The 24,429-nt window shown below is 33.3% G+C and overlaps 1 protein-coding gene across 2 annotated transcripts in view; it reads right to left on the minus strand.

Moving 5' to 3' along the window:
* The window catches only part of PMS1 (PMS1 homolog 1, mismatch repair system component), a 109,223-nt gene that overhangs the window by 77,530 nt on the left and 7,264 nt on the right, over nucleotides 1–24,429 (minus strand). For both annotated transcript variants that reach the window (XM_051986025.1, XM_051986024.1), the window contains exons 2-4: nucleotides 19,821–19,969; nucleotides 18,441–18,623; nucleotides 5,443–5,545 (exon numbers count right to left, since the gene is read on the minus strand). In XM_051986025.1, the coding sequence (XP_051841985.1) occupies nucleotides 5,443–5,545; nucleotides 18,441–18,623; nucleotides 19,821–19,952 (418 nt within the window). In that variant the 5' untranslated portion in view covers nucleotides 19,953–19,969. The remainder of the gene's footprint in view (nucleotides 1–5,442; nucleotides 5,546–18,440; nucleotides 18,624–19,820; nucleotides 19,970–24,429) is intronic.

Consider the following 24,429-nt stretch of genomic DNA (forward strand, 5'->3'; position numbering starts at 1 on the left):
AAGGAATTAGATTCCAAAAATGAGAGAAAATGTGGTTATCTAACATGCCATTAAGGAGAAACCACTTAAAGGAAGAGAAAAGAAGAGGATATGGATTAGGCTTTGGCCAAGTTTTGATTCCTCCTTTCCTACTTTGATCAAAGGAAGCTTTCCTGAACTCTAAAGGAATCATAATATTCTGGACTTCCTATTCTCCTCTCAATGTCCTAATGCCATCCCTGGATCAGCTGATAAGTACACTGAAAGCCAAGTACAGAAGTGTTACTCAATGCATTGTTAGTTTTCCTTTGATTATCTTCTTGGTCCATCCCTTTTGCCTGCTTTGTTATTTTTTATTTAAAAGCATAGGGGTAACTAGGTGGTGCAGTAGATAGAGCACCAGCCCTGAAGCCAGGAGGACCTGAGTTCAAATTTGACCTTAGATACTTAATACTTAATAGCTGTGTGACTCTGGGTAAGTCACTTAATCCCAATTGTTTGAGGGGAAAAGAAAAGAAAAACATAAACTAGGTATGCCCTTTCTATTGCCATATTTCACTCATGCCATGGTACTGGATTTGCTTCTCTATCTCCAGTTTATTGGATAAGTCATATTTTGTACTTTTTTGTATAACTATAAGGGCCATGAATATCATTACTTTATTGCTTTCTGGATAATGAGACTTCCTGAGTCTCTCCATTACTTTTACTCCTCCTGAGTCATACACTGTATTCACTTAGCTATCTGGGATATAGATGACTCTTATTCCTCTCTATTTCATTTTAAGATTACTTGATCAGAAATGCAAATCTTCAAATATGTTATTTCCAGTCTTCAATAACTGCACTTTGTCTCAATCCAAGTGTCATTACTGTATCTTATGCTATGGTATATAAGTTCAGATTCCATTCTCTGATCTAAAAACACCGAATTTCACAGTAAAACCTGAGAAGGGGGAACCTGAGAGAATAATGATCACCCTTGATAATATCATCTCCTCTACAACAAGACTATTTTCAATTAGTCTTTTTTATTCTATAATTCGAATAAGATAATATTTTTTAAAGTACTTAGCAAAGTGCCTGGCACAAAGTAGGGGCTATATATGTTTATACCCTTCCTTTCCTTTTCCCTTCCACCATCATATTCTTATGCTACCCTTGCCTTTAATTAGAAATAGTGACAAAGCTACCTGTTTCCCTAAGGTTCTTAGTTTCTTATCCTAGACTTTATAACCTAAACAGATTAGTACTAATGTGCACACTTTCCAGGTTATCAAATCAAAAATTATCCCTTTATTTAGAGTACATGACAAAATAGGAAAGAAAAATCCACAGATTTTTTTTTCTCCATCAGATAAAAAGGTTACAGTGGGACTTACTCAAAATATCTTTTTGTGTATGAACTACATATCATTTACTAGATTTTTGATACCAGTGATTTGCGTACATGCTTCAACATAGATTTTAACTCATCTGAGACTTCTTAGCCTATGTGAATCTTATCAATGTCTTCTTCATAAATCCTCCACATGATCTACTCAGTGATGGAAGGTTTCTTCTTCTGATGGATATTAGTGCAGCACTAAAGCTGTCTATTTCACCATGTCTACTCCCTTTTCCAATATCCTTAATGATGTCTATTACAGACATGAAAATTCACTAGACCTTAGTAATTAAATAGGATCCATCCATAAAAAGGTTGATCCTTTAAAAAGGAGTAAGTTGATGCTTCCAAATTCAGAGGTCACCATCTACTATCATATTTTATAAGAGAATTCTTACCATTTAACTGCTCAACTCTGACTTCAATATATTCTAGAGACTGTAATTAAATTAGTCCTTGCTATGTATGGCCAAATAGGCTATATAATTAATAAGGCAACTATTTATTATCATACAGTAAAAAAGTATGACTATTAGTATATCAGGAATGTTTTTAAATGTTCACAGAAAGCCTCTGTTCCTAAATTAAGCTAAAAAGATCTTTCAATACATGCTCATTTACACTGCAGGGATTTAAAAAGAACATGATGCTCTACTTTAAATAACAGGGTAGGGAAATGAAATGTCTCAAGTAAAGTACTTTAAGTGTGTTACTTTCACAATCTGAGTTCTCATTGATACAGCAATAAGAGTTAAGAAAGTTGATTTACAAGGATAAGTCCAAAAAATAACTTTAAAATACTGACAACCTGATTCAAGGAGATTAACTGAGGTAATGATAGAAGCAGGAGATGGGGTGGGAGAGGGAGGGGGCAGGAATTAAGTCAGATTTTTTGGTAAATAGATTTTAAAAGTTTAAGAGAATATTATTGATTTCTATTTAAAAAGTGAATTGTGAATTCAAATGTGGATTAAATATCTAAAGACATTAAATAACATTTGTGTAATATATGTGCTAAATGCATATATCAAATTCTTTGGGGTTTTGGTATTTCTCTTCAACAGCATAATCTTCAACAACATAATCTTTACCTTTAAAAATAAGAGTTAAATCCATTGGTATTCCTGAAAAATGACTTGTAAAAGGTTTTGAAATTTACTTTAGAAAAAGGTAGCTTCATTGTATTTTTACTTTTTGTCTGTTTTCTTTCTTATGTTTTTTTTCTCCCCTTTTGGTCTGATTTTTCTTGTACAACATGACAAAGATGGAAATATGTTTAAAAGGACGGTTTTCTATTTAACCTACATCAGACTGCTTGCTGTCTTGGGGTAAAAGGAAGTTAAGGAGGGAGGGAGAAAAACTTAGAACACAAGGTCTTATAAGAAAGAATGTTGAAAGCTATCTTTACATATATTTGAAAAAGAAAAAGACTATTAAATATTGAAAAGAAAATGATAGCTTCAGTACACCATAGCCTAAAGTCATCATTTGTATCTATAGCTAACTTTCTACAAGCATCTTCCAATCTGATGATGTTAAAAGTAATGCTAAAATAGAAAAATTTCTTCCACTGAAAATATTAACCTACAGAAACCTTAAAGGCACAGGTATAAAATGGGATAGTAGCACTAGTTTTATCTTACACTGAAAATATTTAAATGGAGGCTGAATGACAGCTGCTGAAATGTGAGTCTGTGATTCAATCACTCAAATAAATATCATAGCTAAGGCTATATAAACACACAAAAAACTTCTGCAAGTGTTTGCAAATTTCTAAAATCTATCTTCAAAACAAGCTGAGATTTGCAAGAACATTGGTTTTTGTTTCCCCATTCAACCATTTATTTGGAGAAAAAAACTGAGTCACAAGAATTAATAGTTTTACACCAATCTTTTAATGTATACGCCTTAAAAAAACAGGACTACATTAAAGAATAAAAAGCACATAAATGACTAAAGAGTTGTCCCCACACTTGATCACAACCATACCTGGCTCACAATTGCTAATGGGGACAAATAAAGAAGGGCAAAGAGAAGGAAGAGGAAAATCAACCAGCAAAAGGGCAAAGATCAGGTGGACTCAATGCTTAAGGTTTGTTATTTCACAGTTCCCATGGAGATGAACACAGAGAGGCATGAGAAGTATGAGTGATGCAGAACCATCAGCCATCCAGATTAGACTGCCTACTACAAAGATAAAAATAAATACATTTAAGTTTTATAAGGTAACTGGATTAGTGCAAGGCACTCTACTGGAGTCTCCTCTGGAAAGCCACTTAAACTTTTCCTAATAGTTTCCTAATTTGACCTCCTAAGAACTGGAGATAAGGACCCTTTTGCTCAAAATAGCCCTTCTTTTAATTCTTGATGTTTGAAACAGGTAAAGATTCACATTTTACAAATGTTAGTAAAGAATTTAACAAACTTGCTATTTCTTAGAATTTAAAATTAGAATTACAATATGCATGTTGAATAGTTTTTAGAATTTAATTCATTTTTGTAAGATTAAAAAAAAAAACCATATGATCTTTGATTGTCTGGATGACTGATTTTTCCTTCATTTGTCCAGTCAAGATGCAAATATATCAATAAAGGAATGGTTACCGGTACATAATCTGAGGATTTTAAAGATACAAACAATGCTTTCCTCTAATAGCACTTTTCTTAGCCCAACACCAAAAAATATTAAGAAACAGTGATCCAATGAAAAGAAAAGTTAATCTTTGGAAAAATAATCCTAACTACTTTATATTTAAAAGCAGGAAGAATTTAGAAAAATATGCTAATTTGAAAAATTTGTAAAATTAATTTGTGAATTGTAATTTGTAATTTGTAAAATTACAAGACAATTTGGAAGAAAAAAGGGAAAACATTCCACTTCAAATAAACAATTTCTTGGACTACAAATTTAATTAGCAGAAGTATACATTTTAAGTACTAACATTTAAGTACTAACATATAGATACACTTATTATGACCTATTTTATATTATAGTTACATACATATATGTTGAATTTCCTTATTAAATTGTAAATGTTATGCAGATAAAGGATGTTTAATAATCTTTATATATTCTCCAGTGTCTTTAACAACACTTTCTATGTAGTAGTTACTTTAAGAATAATCAATTAAAGTGAAAATAATTCGCAAAGGAAAAAAAGGAGAAAAGATTAAAGAATACATATGAAAATCTAGTTAAGCAATTTTATCCTTACAAATGAGAGTACAACACCTATAAAAGGAGTGTATAAATAGGCAAGATATCACTTATAATTAAAAATAAATGAGCAGATGTGTAAAGCACAAAAAATTTGGATTACTAATACCAATATTTTTTTTTTTCCTGAGAGGCAACTGGGATTAAATGACTTGCCCAGGGTCACACAGTTTATTAAGTATTAAGTGCCTGAGGCCAGATTTGAACTCAGATCCTCCAGGCTCCAGGACAGGTGCTCTTCTCTATTGCACATCTAGCAACTCTTACTACCAGTAAAAATATCTCACCTGTGCTCTCTTGAGCTCTCTTTTTCCTCAGAGGCTTCTCTCAGGAGCTATGAAATGTTTTGCTATTCCCTAGCTCTTGAAGCTCTTTCCTCCTGAAACATAAACTTCTAGGTACGTTTTCTTCCCTTAAAAGAATATAAATTCCTTCAGAGGAGGAACTGTTTCTTTTTTGCCTTTAAATTGCCTTGTACAGCTCTTTACATAGAGTTGGCATGCAAAATGAGTTTTGTTGAAAATTTGTTGAATGAGTGAATTTCATCTGTAACACTTTGATAATCAGTCATCTATTTCTACTTTTATTGCTTTTACATAATATATTGTCATAAATCAGGAGCATGGCTACTTGAATTTTCTCTTGCCCTATTCCCCTCATACAATTACAAACATTTCTGATGTGGCTGGTCAGGATCTGGGCTGAGAATTAGTCTTTAAGCAACTAGCCATAGTGGTTTCAACTAAATGTTCAGAAGAAACAAGAATGGATATGCAACTTATACAAGTTTTGAAATCTGCTGAATAACATATAGAAAAAAATAGGAAGCGAAAAGAATGTTGCAAAATTTCTTTCTTACCTTGTCCAAGATGTGAAGGCTTTTGGGAAATTATATGACCACTGCTATCTAAAGCATACTGAGTACTGAAGTTGTCAGCAGCTGTCTTTGTTGTAATTAAAACCTAAAATAAAAAATTCAAATAAAATGATTTTTTAAATATATAAAGTAGGCCCATAAACTAACCTAGATTTCAAATTATTCTTACTGATAACTACTTAAACCAGACATTTTAACTTTTGTGGAAACTTTCATTATTCACAAAATTAGATAAAAATAGGATGGAAAAATAAAAATGTTTTATGCTGAAAATTACTTACAGTGAGTTTTGTAGATTATATTTTCATTGTGACACAAACAGAAAGTTGTGTTTGGAATTCCTATTTACTTAAGTTTTGTTCCTGAAAAAAATTTTTGTCTGTAAAATATTTAAACATACTGTAAAGTTTGCTAGATAGAATCACATTAATACTTTTATAACTGAGAAGTCAACTTTTTTCCCATTTGCAGTTTATATACAAAGTAAATTTTATTGAGTTTTAAAAAAACAAGCTATATGTATACATACACAAAATTTTCTAGTACATGTTGAACCACATGCTTCTTTGCATACCAGAGAGAGAATTTTTTATATTCAAGATAACTTTGCATAAATGCCATTTATAAATAAGATCAAGAGGAAAAAAAAAAACAAAACAAACTAAAGAAACTATCTTTTCCAAAATGAAAAGGATTACTAAGTTGCAACTTCTGGCCATGAAAATATAACTCTGAATTTAGCAGAGGCCGTATGATAATTTCCAATATCAACTTTTTCTTCACTCAGTCTCCTTTAGACAAACTGAAAGGGAACAAAATGATCAAATGTAACAGGAAATCTTGACGGAGGATCAGTTAAGGGGTGGAAATTTCAATTCCTAACAGGTCAATTTCATCAGTCAGTGATGCTAACTTTCTTACTATTTCTAACACATGATATTACTTATCATCAGGCAGTATTATATACCCAAACTATATAATTACCTGTCTCAATATTTAAGCAACTATTCAAGCTCTTTCTCAAATTACTTTCTAGTGTCTCAAAATTCATAAACAAAATTTCTTCCTAAAATTAACTTAAATTGTCCTTAGTACAATTCAAATACCTACTAACAAATTCCTCTTCCCAAAAAGAATAGATTGATTCTTATAATTTCGTGGAGGCATTTTATTTTTTTCCAAATGAATTATCCTATGATTGTGCCTTTAAAAGGAGCCTTGTATTTATATACTCTCTTTTCCAAAATGCCAAGGTCAACTGAATTCTATTTCTATTCTCCAAAGAGCTAGCCACCTGACACAAGTTGGTGTCATAAGCAAAGGATGGCCTGGAACTGAGTTCTAGTACTAACTCTGCCAGTGGCTGGCTAGATGGTCCTGAATAAATGATTACACTATCATCTGTAAGAGAAGAGTGATGATAAGATGAAGATGATGCTAATACTTTGTAAGGTTACATAGTGTCTTTGGTTTAATAAGTTCAAAGCATTTTATAGATCTTAACTCATTCACCCCTTAAATACACTAGCAGATGGCAAATATTTTCCAGTCTAGATGGCATGAAATAACAAAAAGTAAAGTGGATTCTCTATAGTCTCAAATGAATTAACGCAGCAACAAATAACGGAACCTACTATCTTACTCTTCAAAATAAAAAAAAATATTTTTTTAATTTAAATTTGTACAGTGTCATAAGAATTGTTTATATGGAAAATAATCTAAGACTTACAGTCATAGATAATAAAGACATGCACAGACCTATTTTATAATTATAAATTACTGTCACATGTTACAAATTTCAAGAATACAGAGTTCAAATTAATTGCTTTCATACAATAAAAAAAAATCAAATCAAGAAGTTATTATCCAAATTTACTGATATATGTTAAACCATCCAGGTTTACCTGGCATCTAGGGGAGGGAGTAGGGGGAAGGAGAAAATTTGGAATAGAAGGTTTTGTAGGGGTCAATATTGAAAAAATTACTATGCATATGTTTTGTAAATAAAGATATAATTTTTAAAAAGAGAGAATGTGTCTACCATTAATAACCGCATAGAAATGATTTTCAAAAACATATTTTAGTGAATTGAGGACGAAAACACATGAGACCTAGTTCTGATTGTACAACTAATTAGCTGGAATATCTTGAATAAATCGCTTTATCTCTTTTTGATTCTTGTAAAATGGGATAGATGATAAGTTTTTGGTGTACTGTACTAGAACTTGGTAAAAGAGGTTGCGAAGAGATACAAAGTTTAGATAATACAATGCTGGCTTTCTTGGGAGTTTATTGCTTAAAAGAATTTAAAAGATAACATAAATGTGTGTGTGTGTGTGTGTGTGTGTGTGTGTGTGTATTGCATATATACAGACATACAAATGTAATTATAAAGCAAAATAATTCAATACCTCAATATCATCTAATATCCTTTCTGTTTATTTTCGCTTATTTTATTAAACAAAGAGATTTTTCTTAGAAGAGAGAATTTCTAAAATACTCAGATATTTACTTTCATAAGACTATATTCCTCTAAAGGCAACCTGAAACATTACAAAACTAATAAAATATTGGGAATAGCCTTCAAGAATGAGCATTCTCTTATTTTTTTTTTTTATTCTTAAATAACTTTTTATTGATAGAACCCATGCCAAGGTAATTTTTTACAGTATTATCCCTTGCATTCATTTCTGTTCCGATTTTTCCCCTCCCTCCCTCCACCTCCTCCCCTAGATGGCAAGCAGTCTTTTACATGTTGAATAGGTTACAGTATATCCTAGATACAATATATGTGTGCAGAACCGAACAGTTTTCTTGTTGCACAGGAAGAATTTAATTCAGAAGGTATAAATAACCTGGAAAGAAAAACAAAAATGCAAGCAGTTTATATTCATTTCCCAGTGTTCTTTCTTTGGGTGTAGCTGCTTCTGTCCATCTTTGATCAATTAAAGCTCTCTTTATCGAAGAGATCCACTTCCATCAGAATACATTGAGGCATTCTCTTAAATCAAAGCTATTTGGACAGCCTATGAGGTAAACGAACAGGGTTTCTGTCTCAGTAATAACCCCAAGTCAGACTATATATGGGCTAAGTATAGAAAATAAGAGAATATAATCTTACACAGATATATGAAATAAATAAAATAAATAATTAAATAGAAATGAAAGAGGTGGTGGCAGAGCCAAGATGACAGAGAAAAGGCAGGAATTCACATAAGCTCTCCCAGATTCCCCTCCAAACAAGTTTAAATAATGGCTCAAAACAAATTTTGGAGCAGCAGAACTCATAAAAAGCTGGGGTGAAACTATTTTCCAGCTCAAGACAACTTAGCAGGGCAGCAGAAACATCTTCTTATAGGATTAGATCAATCATATCGAACCATGCTAAATTAGATAATTATTGTCTCTATCAACTCGAATGACTTAGCAATTTGTAAAGATTCCAACAGTTATGGGGTGAGAAAAGATGAAAGCCCAGCACAGTTCACACCAGTGCAGGCTTCATGCCAGCAAACAAGCAGAAGGCTTTCAGGGAACCTGAATCAGCTGCAATACTGGCTTCTGGGGCTCTTGGTCAGAAGAAGATAAAGGGATTGGGCAGCTGGTTGAAAGATTACAGGGAAATGACTTGGTTACATTGCACATACATAGATCCGGATCACAATCACAGGTCACAGTCCCAAGAAGAAGAAGAACACCAGTACACATCTATCTCCTTAAATCATACCACCTTCGAAGAACCAAGAACTTAAAGACCCCAACAACTACCTCTGAAAATAGCTATACAAAATCTTAAATAAAATATTAGCAAAAAGATTACAGAAAATCATCCCCAGGATAATGCATTATGACCAAGTAGGATTTATACCAGGAATGCAGGGCTGGTTCAATATTAGGAAAACTATTAGCATAATTGACTATATCAATAACCAAACTAACAAAAACCATATGATCATCTCAATAGATGCAGAAAAAGCACTTGATAAAATCCAACATCCATTCCTAATAAAAACACTTGAGAATATAGGAATAAATTGACTTTTCCTTAAAATAGTCAGGAGCATATATTTAAAACTATCAATAAGCATCATATGCAATGGGGAGAAACTGGAACCTTTCCCAGTAAGATATGGAGTGAAGCAAGGTTGCCGACTATCACCATTAGTATTCAATATTGTATTAGAAACGTTAGCCTTGGCAATAAGAGTTGAGAAAGAGATTAAAGGAATTAGAGTAGGCAAGGAAGAAACCAAACTATCATCACTCTTTGCAGATGATATGATGATATGTTTAAAGAAGCCCAGAGAATCTACTAAAAAGCTATTAGAAATAATTTGTAACTTTAGCAAAGTTGCAAGATACAAAATAAATCCCCATAAATCCTCAGCATTTTTATACATCACCAACAAAATCCAACAGCAAGAAATACAAAGAGAAATTCCATTCAAAATAACTGTCAACAGCATAAAATATTTGGAAATCTATCTACCAAAGGAAAGTCAGGACTTATATGAGCAAAATTACAAAAAACTTTCCACACAAATAAAGTCAGACTTAAATAATTGGAAAAATATTAAGTGTTCTTGGATAGGCCAAGCAAATATAATAAAGATGACAATACTCCCTAAACTAGTCTATTTATTTAGTGCTATACCCCTTAGACTCCCAAGAAAATATTTTAATGATCTAGAAAAAATAACAACAAAATTCATATGGAAGAACAAAAGATTGAGAATCTCAAGGGAATTAATAAAAAAAAAAAATCAAATGAAGGTAGCCTAGATGTACTTAATCTAAAACTATATTATAAAGCAGCAGTCACCAAAATCATTTGGTATTGGCTAAGAAATAGATTAGTTGATCAGTGGAATAGGTTAGGTTCACAAGACAGAATACTCAACTATAGCAATCTAGTGTTTGACAAACCCGAAGATCCTAACTTTGGGGATAAGAATTCATTATTTGACAAAAACCGCTGGGATAATTGGAAATTAATATGGCAGAAATTAGGCATGGACCCACATTTAACACCATATATACCAAGATAAGATCAAAATGGGTCCATGATTTAGGCATAAAGAATGAGATTATAAATAAATTAGAGGAACTATCCTATGTTATCTGCCCATTCTATTGAGGAAGTCATTGGACACTTGGGGTAGACATCCAAATAACTCACTGATGTGTGTAAACCCCATAGGTTACTCTCAACCACAGAAGATAATACTTGTAACGCTTAAGAACTTTCTCAATATTATGGCTGTTAGGAAGAAACACATAGACAAAGGGCACAAGTATGAGGTGAATATGATAGAGTGATATCTAAAAAATAAAATTAATGAATGAGAAAAAGGAATTCACAGGGAAAAGAAGAAAGAGAGAAGTAGAAATTGATAATTATCTCACATAAAATAGCTGTGAAAGAGCATTTACAATGGAATGGAAGGTAAAGCTTGAACCTTATTCTCATCAGAACTGGTTCAAAAAGTGAATAGCAGACATACTCAGTTGGCTATAGAAACCTATCTTATCTTACAGAAAAATAGGAGGAGAATGGGGATGATGAAAAAAGAGGATAGATGGATTGGGGAAGGCAATACTCAAAAAGAAGGAAAAAGTAAAAGGGTGGGGGGAGAGGAAAAGGAGGGGGGTAGAGAGAAAGAGAGAGAGAGAGAGAGAGAGAAAGGATAAATCAGACTGGAGGAAGAGAAGTAGGATGGAAGGAAATACACAGTAATCATAATTATGAAAAAAAATTATTATATCAAATTTATGATAAAGTTCTCATTTTTCAAATATATACAGAGTTTAGAAAGATTTGTAAAAAAGAACCATTCCTCAATTGATAGTCAATGGATATGAACAGGCAAAAAAAGTAATCAAAGCTATCTACAAGTATGGAAAAAAAAAATGTTCTTAATCACTACTGATTAGAGAAATGCTAAAGAAAATAACTCTGAGGTACAAAATGCTTATCAGACTGGCTAATATGAGTGAAAAGGAAAATGACAAATATTGGAGGGGATGGAGAAAAACTAATAGTGAAGTAATAAACTGATTCAATCATTCTGAAGAGCAATTTGGAATTTTATTCAAAGGGCATTATAGTCATACATACCCATTTACCAAACAATACCACTACTATATCCGTATCCCCAAAAAAATTTTTAAAGAGAAAAGGACTTATCATACATGCAAAAATATTTATAGCAGCTCTTTTTGTGATGTCAAAAAATTGGAAACTGAAGGCATGCTCATCAATTGGGGACTGGCTGAATAAATTGTGGTATATGATTGTAATGGAATACTTTGGTGCTATAAGAAATGACAAGTAGCATACATGCAGAACAATCTAGAAAAATAGGCATGAACTGATAATGTACAGTGAAATAGAAACAGGAACACTGCACACAGTAAAGCAATATTGTGCAATGATCAATTGTAAATGATTTAACTATTTTTGCAATACAGTGATCCAAGACAATTCTAAAGGACTTATGATGAAAAATGTCATCCATCTCCAGAGAAAGAATTGGAGTCTGAATGCAGATCAAAGCATACTTTTTTTTATACTTTTTCTTGGAATTTTTTGTCTGTGTTTTCTTTCACAATATGACTGATATGGAAATGTTTTGTGTAATTGCACACATATAATCTATATCAAATTGTCTTCTCAGTGAAAGTGGGCAGTGAAGGAGGGAATAAGATAATTTAAAAGAGAGAAATTAAAAAGTAAATGTTTAAAATTATGTTTGTATTAATTGGAGAAAAATAAAATTTGCCTTATTCTCTCTTCCAGGCTTAGCTCCCTTTTGTATGCTATTTTTCTTCATGCAAATACTTGTTCATTTTTTTTGCTGCAGTTCAGTGATGTCTGATTCTACAGCACCACATGGACCAAAGCATGACAATATTGTCCTTGGATTTTTCTTGGCCAAAATAGTAGAATGAGTTGCCATTCACTGCTCCAGTGGATCAAGGCAAATAGAAATTAAATGACTTACCCACAGTCACAAAACTTCTAAATATGGAATCAAGCCTTGATTCCAAGTCCAGCAATCTAATTACCGAGCCACCTGTCTCTGATCTTCACTCTGTCACCTTCCAAATGTTCAAACTAATGTACCTTTCCAGTAGTCTCAACTCCTGTGTTTATATTTCAACATTTGTATTTAACTTTGTTGTTTTCATCAGAATGTGATTAGAATGTCCTCTAAGGAGTCACTAACGTTCACCTTTTTACACCCTGAAGGGTTTTCTCCTTTAAGTTGTATTGCCTAAGTTATTCTGAACTTTTGTCTTTTATCCTTTCAAATATCTATATCATTTGTTCATGCTCCTCTACTTGATGAAGATAACAGCAGAAATCTTGATTAATCCCAACTAAGGTTGTTAAGTACTTGAACTTGTTTCAGTCTGCTTGCAGTATTTCTTTGATCTGGAATCTCTGGATTTTGCCTATGATGTTTATGGGAGTTTTCATTTTGGGCTTCTTTGAGGAGGTAACCTGAAGATTCTATTTTCTTCTGCTTTTTAATTTTATTATGTCTGAAATGTTTTCTTCTTTCAAAATTTCTTGAAATATGGTATTTAGAATTTTGTGGTAACTCTTTCCTTGACCTGTTTTCTAGAATAATTGTTTTTGAAAGGAGATAACATATATATCCTTCCTTTTCTTTTTTTTTTATTTTTCTTTTGTTTTTATTCTAGTATTTCTGTTGCCTCAAAAACTCACTGCTTTTTCCTTGTCTACCTTAATTTTCAGAAGTCATTTATTTTGGAAAAGTTTTACACCAAGAATAAAGCTTGTTATTCTTTCCAATTCTTTCTTCTAGAGTTCCCATTTACTTTATAATATCCCTTTAAAAAAAAATCTCTTTATCTTTTTCAGAAATTTTAGGAGTACTTATTCTTAAGTCATATCTTTATCTAAAATTCAGTGTGCAATTGCCATGATGTTTTTTCTTCTTAGTTCATGTCCTTGGTCTATAAAATTGTTTATCAGTGTGTTTTCCTTACTCATTTTATTAGCTTTACTAACACATTTTGTATATAGCCTGGCTTTGATTGATCTAGTAACTCTTGGATATAACATGGCAGCCACCTTTATGATGACAGATGAGTGTATGTGTGTATATATATGTCTGTCTCCAAACTATATTGTTTCTGCTAGTCTTCATATCCATTGCTATTAGAGATAGAGATCTCAAATTTGCCTTGAATCTTGTAACAATAGAGCACTGAGCTCTTCAAGGTCTGGTTAGTGTGCTGAAAAACTTTCAGAGCCTTTGAAGGTGCAGATTCATTACTACCTTCTTGATATGTAATTTATCACTTATATAGTTCCTGCTACTAGGTTCTGAACAATATTTGATTGCTCTGGGGCTTCTTTTCTGAAGCTCTCAGGAGTTACTGCTCCTTCCTCATTTAGAGCTATGATTATTTGTGGATGGTTAACAACATTAAAGATTCTAAGAGGCTGTATTCTGACTCCTCTTTGTGAAGGTCAGAGTCTTCAGGGGAACTTACTGCTGGAGTTTCTTCACTATAGATTTCTACGGTAAGAAATTAAGTTCTCTTATTCCTAGTATAGAATGCTGCTATAATCTCCCAATTCCACTAAAGTATTTTAAAAAGCCTCCACGTGGGCAGCTAGATGGTGCAGTGGATAGAGTGCCTGCCCTGAAGCCAGGAGGACCTGAGTTCAAATCCAGCATCAGACACTTAATACTTCCTAGCTAGTATGACCCTGGGCAAGTCACTTAATCCAAATGGCTTAGCAAAAAAAAAAAAAAAGAAAGAAAGAAGGAAGGAAAGAAGGAATGAAAAAGAAAAAGCTTCCACATGCTATTTTTTCCCCCAACATCTCTAGGAAGATCCACAATCTATTGTCTGCAATCTTTAGGGTGTTGCCCCATGCCAGCATAGGTTGGATGAAGATAGTATAGTTTTCCCAAAAATTTCTTAATTATTATTTGATCTGATGTTCTTTTTTTAAGTCTTGCTGAATATGCTTGGTATCTGGATTATTCTGTTACTTCTGTCATCTTGATTGGAAGTCTCCTTCTGGCCCTTCCATCTGATTTGCTGCTTGTTTTTGTTGTTGTTCAGTTGTGTCCAACTCTTTGTAAGCCTATTTGGAGTTTTCTTGGCAAAAATACTGAAGTGGTTTGTCATTTCCTTCCCCAACTCAGTATACACATGAGGAAACTGAAGCAAACAAGGTTAAATGACTTGCCCAAGATTACATTGTCAGTGAGTATTGGAAACCAGACTTAATAAGTCTTCCTGATTCCAAACCTAATGTTCTAATCACTGTGCTGTCTAGCCAATACTGAGTGATGTCATTTCCTTTTCTAGCTCATTTTATAGACGAGGAAATCGAGACAAACAAGGTTAAGTGACTTACGCGAGACAAACAAGGTTAAGTGACTTACGCAGCTAGTAAGTGTCTGAGGCCAGATTTCAACTCAGGAAGATGAGTCTTCCTGAAGGTCCAATGCTCTATCCACTAGTGCCACCTAGTTGCCCAGCTAACACCTCCTAAATCCACTGTCTCCCCAATCAAAATGTAAGCTTTCAATGAGTAAAGTCTGTCTTGTTTTCCTATTTTCAATACCTTGTATATAAGTATTTATGCTCTTCATTCAAAAGCAAGAATGTTAACTTACAGTGCTTATAATGAACAATCATTTATTAAGCATATACTATTTCATATATTGTGATAAACTAGAGGTAAGAAGAAACAATTGAGTGCAAATTTAGCCTCACACACTGACTAGCTGTGTGAGCCTGAGCAAATTACTTAAGCTCTATGTGCATTAGTTTCCTCAACTGTAAAATGGGGCTAACAATAGTACTTACTTCCCAGGTTGTTATGAGAATCAAATGAGACGATATTTGTAAAGCACTTAACATAGGATCTGGTACTTAGTATGCATTTTATAAATGCTTGTTCCCCTCTCATCATCCTGTGACATAGACACAAGGATAGTATATATCCCTGAACAGGTCAAACTTTTACTTATTCCATTTTCTTCTTTGTCAATGGTCATAAACATTCTTCAAAAAAAGGTTCATGTACTACTTTGTTATAGTAAGCATTCAACAAATATGTGATTGATGAAGCAGCAATTGTTTTTCTGAAAAGGTTGATTCTAAATACCAACACTATAAATTGGATAATTTTGATTATATTAAAAAGGTTTTGGGGAAAAAAAAGATCAATGTACCCAAGATTAGAAGGAAAGCAGAAAACTGGGGAAAAATATTTATAGCCAAGGATTCTGATCAAAGCTTCATTTCTTTTTCTCTTTTTTTTTTTAATTAAAGCTTTTTATTTTTCAAAACAGCAGACAATTAGGGCAGCTAGGTGGTGCAGTGGATAGAGCACCACCCCTGAAGTGAGGAGGACCTGAGTTGTTGATGGTTCTCTTTATCACTGAACAATTAGAACTTGTTTGAATCATCTCATTGTTGAAGAGGGCCACGTCCATCATAATTGATCATTGTATAGTCTTGTTGTTGCCATGTATAATGATCTCCTGCTTCTGCTGATATCACTTAGCATCAGTTCATATAAGTCTCTCCAGGCCTCTCTGAAAGCATCCTGCTGGTCATTTCTTACTGAACCATAATATTCCATAACATTCATATACCAAAATTTACTCACCCATTCTCCAGCCAATGGACATCCATTTAGTTTCTAGTTTCTAACCATTACAAAAAGGCCTGCCACAAACATTTTTGCCTATGTGGGTTCCTTTCATTTCTTTAATATCTCTTTGGAATATAATCCCAGTAGTAACACTGCTGGGTCAAAGGATATACACCGTTTCATAAAACTTTTTGAGCATAGTTCCAAATTGCTCTCCAGAATGGTTGAAGTCATTCACAACTCCACCAACAATGTATTCGAGTCCCAGTTTTCCCACATATCCTCCAACATTTGTCATTATCTTTTTCTGTCATCTTAGCCAATCTGACAGGTGTGTAGTAGTACCTCAGAGCTGTCTTAATTTGCATTTCTCTGATCAATAGTGATTTAGAGCACCTTTTCATATGACTAGAAATAGTTTCAATTTCTTCACCTGAAAATCATCTGTTCATAGCCTTTGGCCATGTATTATTTGGAAATTGGTCAAGGCTTCATTTCTAAAAAAAAATACAAAATTGACTCAAATTTATAATACAAGCCATCCTCCAGTTGATACATAGTCAAAGAATATGAACACAATTTTCAGATGAAGAAATTAAAAACATTTCTAGTCATTAAAAAATGATCTAAATCACCGTTGATTAGAGAAATGCACATTAAAACAATTCTGAGATACTACTACACACCTCTCAAATTGGCTAAGATGACAGGAAAAGATGATAAATGCTGGAGGAGATGTGGGAAAACTAGGACACTCATACAATATTGGTGAAGTTGTGAACTGATCCAACAATTCTGGAGAGCACTTAGAACTATGCTCGAAAAGCTATTAAAGTGTGCATATTCTTTGATCTAGCAGGGTTTATAACCGGATCTGTATTTCAAAGAAATCATAAAAAAGGGAAAAGGACCCACATGTGCAAAAATGTTTGCAGTGGCCCTTTTTGTAATGGCAAGGAATTGGAAAATGAATGTTACATTCATCAGTTAGTGAATGATTAAGTTATGGTATATGAATGTAATGTAATACTATTCTATAAGAAATGATTAGCAGAATGATTTCAGAGAGACTTGACTTGAATTGACACTAAGTGAAGTGAATAAAACCAAGAGAACATTGTACACAGCAACAAGAAGATTATGTGATGATCAATTCTGATGGAATTGGCTCTTTTCAACAATGAGGTGATTTGGGCCAATTCCAATAGACTTGTGATGGAGAGAGCCATCTGCATCCAGAGAGAAGACTATGGGGACTGAATGAAGGTCACAACATAGTATTTTCACCTTTGTTGTTATGGTTTGCTTTTTTTTCTTTCTCATTTATTTTCCTTTTTGATCTGATTTTTTTTTTTTGTACAGCATGATAAATATGGAAATATGTTTGCAGAAGTATGTTTAGAAGAATTGCACATATTTCACCTATATTGGATTACATGCTGTCTACCAAGGGAGGAAGGTGGGAGGAAGGGAGGGAGAAAAATTTGGAACATCAGGTTTCACAAGGAAGAATGTTAAATACTATCTTTGCATGTATTTTGAAAATTAAAAAAAAAACTTATTAAAAATAAATTTTAAGGCTGTTATTTTATTAGTAATTGATGCTTTCTTACAGACAATAATAAAATAAACTAGGATAAGACAATGTGTTACAATGAAAAGTTCTATTTAAGGCCTCAAAATTTTTAGAAAAGAAAATGTTACAGAATCTTATAACATATTCCACAATATTTCAACTAATTTAATAACACATTATGCAAGCCATTGTTACTCATAAGGAAATATCAAAGTTGTCTTTTATTAAAATAATCACTGATTTCTTAATTCTGAAGATCAAGCTTACTTTAGCTATTCATATTTCAAGTTTACTAAGTATATAAAATGCAAATAAAAGTAATTAAAGTTAGAATCTTAAAGGCTTAAACTAAAAAAGAAAAACAGTTATTGTGAGCAGTAAACTTATTATACAGAAATTACATCCATTACTTTGTACTTCTAAAGTAAAAAAACAAACAAACAAAAAAACAAAAAAACCAAGTATAGTGCTGCCATCTAGCAAACAAACTTATTAATTACTCAGTGGCAGCTCTGAAAAGTGATGAAAAGTGAACACAGACTTAACTGGGATATCAAACAAACAAAAAAGAATTGTTTTTTCTAACATTTGTCAATACTAAACCCAAAGATAAAAGATTATTTGTCAATTTTAAACAAATGAGGGAAAAAAAGGGAGAGATGGGAAGAATCAGGTTTACAAATAAGAAATATACATTCTAGGATATAAAGGATCACAGAAAAATATTAATGAAATTTTTTATCTTACCTCAGCTATACAACAAATTGACCCCAAGGCTTCCCCACGAAAACCATAAGTTGTTAAGTTTTCAAGATCTTCATGACTGTTTATTTTTGAAGTATAGTGCTTTACTGCCATCACAGGTGCATCAACAGCTTTGATCCCATCACCATTGTCTCGAACTTCTATTTTATCAAATCCATAATTTTCCTACAAAGGACAAAAAGTTATGAAAAATTATTTAGTTAATTACTTAGCTTCTAATGCAAAAAGTACAACAAATATAACTGAAGTGTGTTACATTTTTAAAAGTTAAGTATGGGGAAATCAAATAACAAATTTTGGGGTATTCTAAAAATTTATAACAGAAGGGTTATAAATTATACTACAGGAAATGGAAATGTTTTCTGAATATTATACCATATAATAATTGCTAGTACTTTAATTTTCTAAACACAATTTATTTTGTATTCAGTACAGTTGTGATAATTATCTTCCCTTCAAAGTATTTTTTGGAAATTATTATCATGGTTTAAAGTTTTAAAAGTTTTCTATGAAGCAAAATCAAAATTATAGGTTTTGCTATTGTAAATGTTTACTTTATAAATTTCCTTTTCTTTCTTAATTTAGAGGGAGGACAGAACCTTAAAATGATCAAGAAAGTGATATCCTAAAAAATCTGTAAAATGTTGTTTCTTTGTTGAATTAGTATTAGTAGGTACCTGGTCGGGAAGTATAATCTTTGAAGATGATAGCTGGGGGTAGCTGCTAGCACAATGAATGGATCATGTGGATTTAGGAAGACCTGAGTTCAAATCTTATCTCATATATTAGCTGTGGCCCTGGGCAAGTCACTTGACCTGTCTGCCTCAGTTTTCCTGTAAAATAGGGATAATAACAGAACCTATCCCTCTAGGTTATTGTGAGGATCAAAGGAAATAAAAACTGAGATGCTTAGCATGGCACCTGGCACACAGTAAGTACTATGTAAATGGTGACTATGAATCAGAAAAGATCAATTACAATTTAATGAGATTACAAGACATGAATTTATTCAAAGGACATTTACTAAAAAGGCACACATGAGACTTGGTATCCTGTTGAAAAGAAACAGGGAACTCCTTTAATTGGTTTTCAATGACTGGGAACAGTATCTAAAATGACTGAAGACTGGAGTATCTAAAGAGATGAATTTTAGTTAGAATAGGCACCTCTTCTGTGAGTTTTGAAATTCTTCAGCTAAATTAATGCTGAATGTGAAATAATTCAAGACTTCTGGACTTGTAGTCCAGACTTTAAACAAGACAGATTTTTGTGTGCAAATAATAATTAATTAGCATGAAAAAAGAAAATGTACTAATTGCTCTGGCCTTTCACTGGCTTATTTTCATTGTTAAGAAAACTTACCAGCTTAACATCTATATTTGTGGCACCAGCATCCAATGAATTTTCTATTAGCTCTTTTACAACACTGATCACAGAAGTGATCACTTGAGAACTTGAAAGGAGCCGAACAGTAGCTGCAGGCAACTGCTTCATTCTTCTTAAAAGTAGAACTATTTGGGGAAAACATAAGAAATAGTAAGATGATAGCGCATCACAAAAAATTAGTTTCAAAAACAGGTCCAACTTCTTTTTTGGGTATTTAAATTTTTATATCTTGAACTCATGAAGTCTAAAGCCAAAAACTTAAGACCCAGACTTGTAAGGGTCAAGTCACTTACAAGTGCAAAAAGGAAGTGAACAAACTGTGCCTGAGATCCCAGCTTTGCCTGAGATCCAAGGAACTGATTTCTGTGAATAAACAGAGCCCGCCTCCTGGGTGGGAACTGACCACATTGAGATAGCATCATTAACGAAAGGCGTTTCCTTCTCTGATTGGCTGTGCATGTGACCTCACAGACCCTATTTAAGCTGTGGGAAGTAGTTCTTTAAACTGGTGTTCAGTGGGAGTCGGCAGGAGGTCAGCTAGGCAGCATTTGAACACATGAATAAAAGGTCTTGAGCTTGCACATGGCTGTTCTCGAGAGCTCTACCATGTATCTAAACCATCATTCCTATAAAATGATGGCCAGAGATCTCTGAAGACCTCAGACATAGATAAGTTTGTAAAAATTGGTTTAAGCACTGCAAAAGACAGTGGCCAGAGATTTCTCTGAGGGCCTGGGAATTAGGAGAGACTGGCAATAGTGAATACAGAGTGGAACAAGGGTATTCGCAAATGTAGTGAATGCCTTGCGCTAACATTCACACAGACTGACCTGCTCCCTTTACCCTCCACAAAATAGCTACTGTTTTGATTTTCCTGTTTTCTATAATAGCATCACAATTTCTTTTGGCACTCAATTATCTTTTATTCTTCCTTCTTTCCAGTTTTCCTCTTCATATCCAATTAGTTTCCTCCCATATCTCAAAAACTCTTAGTTTTGAAGATTCTGTATTCATCTTATACTCTTTCTATTCCTACTGCTATCATAACACATAATATACCATAACACTTTCCAAAGACTCACCTAATTGACAACATAAGCTTCCCAACTGATCTCCCTCCTCTTATCTGTATTACACATCACCACAAAAGTAATCTTCTTATAAGGCTTTTCTCAATCTAGCCTCAGCCTAAATTCCTACTATTCATCCCTTATCCTTCATTCTAATCAAGGCAAATCCTTAGTTCTAAACAAAACATCTTATTATTGTAGTTCAGTCATGTTTGATAATCTTCCCATCTCCATATCAATACTATCCACAGGGTTGTTGTTGTTATTTTTTGTCAAAGATTGTCATTTCCTTCTTCAATGAATTAAGGCAAACAGAAGTTAAGTGACTTCCACAGGGTCATACAGCTGGTAAGTATCTGAGTCTGAATTTGAACTCAGATCTTCCTAAACCTCTGAGTCACTCTGCTTCCTCTAAGAAATCTTTTTATTACTCCCTACTATGCATTGAAATATAGCTTGTGAAATCTCCTTCTATCATTTCCTACTATGACTGTCCTACCAAACTGTTTATCTTAAATCTTTCCTCTTAGATGTGAATGATTTATCTCCTCCCTTCTATAGCATATATCTTCTATATCATTTTTTGGGGGGTACATGCCATTTATTTCCCCAAATGGACTATAGGATCATTGAGATTAGGGACATAGCTTCATATATAAACACACACACACACACAAAATCACCACCACTAAGCACAGTGCCTTGTCCTTAAGTTTTTAAATCCATATTTTTTGAGTGACTTAAAACTATTGTTTGTTCGTTGTTTTGTTCTTTCTTTTTCCAAAGAGGACCAATGATATTGCAAAATGATGTTCTGATTCATGCATAAATTGAATTTAAGGAAGGGTTACACAAAGTTGCCAGCCTCATTCTCTCTTTCAGAGTCATTGAAGTCCAGTAGCAACACAAGAGTCAGGACAATAAGTGATGGCCAAAGACACACTGGATGGCATTGGTGTTTTATTTGTCTGATCAGAGTTTAAGGGCTCAAGTGTCTGCATCACTTGCTTTCATGGCCACTGGAACAAATTGTTCTCACCTGCCTATTTTAACAGAGGATGTCTTCAAATAGTTGGGATAGAAAATCCCTTAACTCACCCCTGGGTTTGTGGCTGGTCTATTATCCTAAACCATCTCCCAAGACAGTTTTACTGGCTGTGTCCATTATGATGCTCAAGCTTCTTGGAGCTATGGGTGAGTTGAGTGCTGGAGGGACACCAAAAGTGGATGAGTAATCTTAACAAGGGCTCAGCAAGCCCTCATACTAGAGATACTAATCCTCCTTGAACATGTTGATAAGGGGAATAGAAATAGTAAACCACAGGAGTTTATGAAGTAGGGAATTTCATAACTATACCCTGTGCTTAAAGAAAATCATTCTGGCACATATGTAGAAATTGATTTATGTGCAAGGAGATCAATCAGGAGGATTGAAATAGTCTAGGTGAAAGATGACAAAGAGTTGACCAGGTGAAGAGAGAGAAGTGGGCAAACACAAGAGATACTGTAGAAATAAAATCACCATAACTTGTGAGGGAATGTGAATATTTGAAGACTGATAGGAGATTGAGAACCTGGGTGACTAGAAGGATAGTAATATTCTCAACAAAATCAAGAATAGTTTTATTGGAAAGATAAGAAGTTCTGTTTTGAACATTTGAGTTTGAGATGACTATGGGGGATCCAGATTAAAATGTCCACAAGCAACTAGTGATGTGGAATTGGAGCTTGAACAAAAGACCTGATATTTAGATTTGGAAGTCATTTGCACAAAGATAATTCATGGAAATTGGATACAGTTGACCAAACTAAAGAAAGAGAAAAGTACCTAGACAAAATAATATACAAACGCAGAAAAGAGTATAGTAATCAATAATGATTCTGCAAAAGAGAATGAGAAGGAATGGTCAGGCAAAGAGAAGGTGAATCAAAAAAGAACAATGAAGTCCCTTCTTGTTGGACCTCAATTTTCTATATTATAAAATGATGGGGGCATATTCTTCAGGAACAGGAACTGCACCTGGGATTTTATTATTTATGGAAATTCCCTCTCCTTAAGAAGACTTGCATTTTCTTTGAAACTTAGAGCCTTAAAGAGTTGCCTAGAAAACTGAAAATTAAGTGATTAACCCAAGATCCCACAACCAGAGGTCAGAAAGGCACCCAAGTTTTCATGGCTGTAAAATGAGTTCTCAATCCACTGCATCAGGGATTGGCGAACTACAATCCAAGGATAATATCCAACTTATTACTTTTTAGTTGACCAGGAGCAAAGTATGGTTTGTACATTTTAAAAATTATTAGCTCCCAGTTTGCCAATCCCTGCACTACACCATCCTGCCTTTCATTAAGATCCTATTCTATTAGAAATAAAAGTGGTTGTATTGGGATAGAAAGCAAGACTGAGAAGCAGGAAAATCAAAGTTCAAGTCCCACCTCTGACACATATTAGCTGCATGACTTTGGGCAAATCACTTAACTCTATGGTATCCTGGACAGCTTTAATACTAAATTATAGAGAAGGTACAATTAATATTGATAGAAGAAACTTACTCATTCAATAGTTTCCTATATTAATGAAATCATAGATCCTATCCCTCTATGCAAAGGACATCTAAGGTCTCAGAGTTTTCAGAGTCTGATGCTTTATTGTGACATATCCCACCATTGGCTGTCTCTATTGCAGAAATGTATTAGCTGTGTGATTTATGGCAAATTATTTTACCTGTTTGCCCATTTTTCTGATTTGGAAAGAGAAATAATAATGATAGCTGTTGTACAGATCAGATGATTGTACAAGTGCTTTGCAAAAAGCAAATGCTATAAGAATTTAAACTATTTTATTGGATGTAATTCCTTCATATTTGACAACTTTATGGGTTTTTAGATATGACCAACATATAATGCCAAGGTGTTATAAATGATTTTTGTGTGTGTAAAATAATTTGGAAGCAATTTCAATTAAATTTAAGGTCACCATACTAGGACAGTGCATAGAGGAGAATCTCTTTCTCTTTCTTCCCCCTTTCCTCCTTGACTGCAGCAGGAATAGAAGGATGGACCGATGAAGAGAGAAAGAGAAAGAAATATACTCAATTCACTGAAACTTATTACTTAAGATATGATAGTAAAAACAGTTTTTAGGGGGCTTTATTCCAAGCCCACTAAAGGGATATGTAAGTTGTAATCTATTTGCAGAGATAGTGTTAACAGGATTTAATAGTTTGGGAACCCTAGAAAAAACAGAAAAGCAATTCATTGCTTCTTTAAAAACTGGAAGAAATAGTTTGCTTTTGAATTATTGGGAGTCAGACTTTTCTGTATCTGTAAGTATCTTATCTGTAAGTAAAAAATATCACTTAATCTTTCCCTGATTCACTAAAGAGAAAAGATTTGTGTGAAATGGGAAAACACGCAAAAAAGAGTTAAGTTTGATTAGAACTTCTCATTCAAATTTTGGAAATCTCATAAACTAAAGTTGTCAATTTTAAAATAACTTTTTAAACTAATATGTT

The sequence above is a fragment of the Antechinus flavipes genome, chromosome 3, assembly GCF_016432865.1.
Source record: "Antechinus flavipes isolate AdamAnt ecotype Samford, QLD, Australia chromosome 3, AdamAnt_v2, whole genome shotgun sequence".
In the NCBI taxonomy this organism is placed as follows: Eukaryota; Metazoa; Chordata; class Mammalia; order Dasyuromorphia; family Dasyuridae; genus Antechinus; species Antechinus flavipes.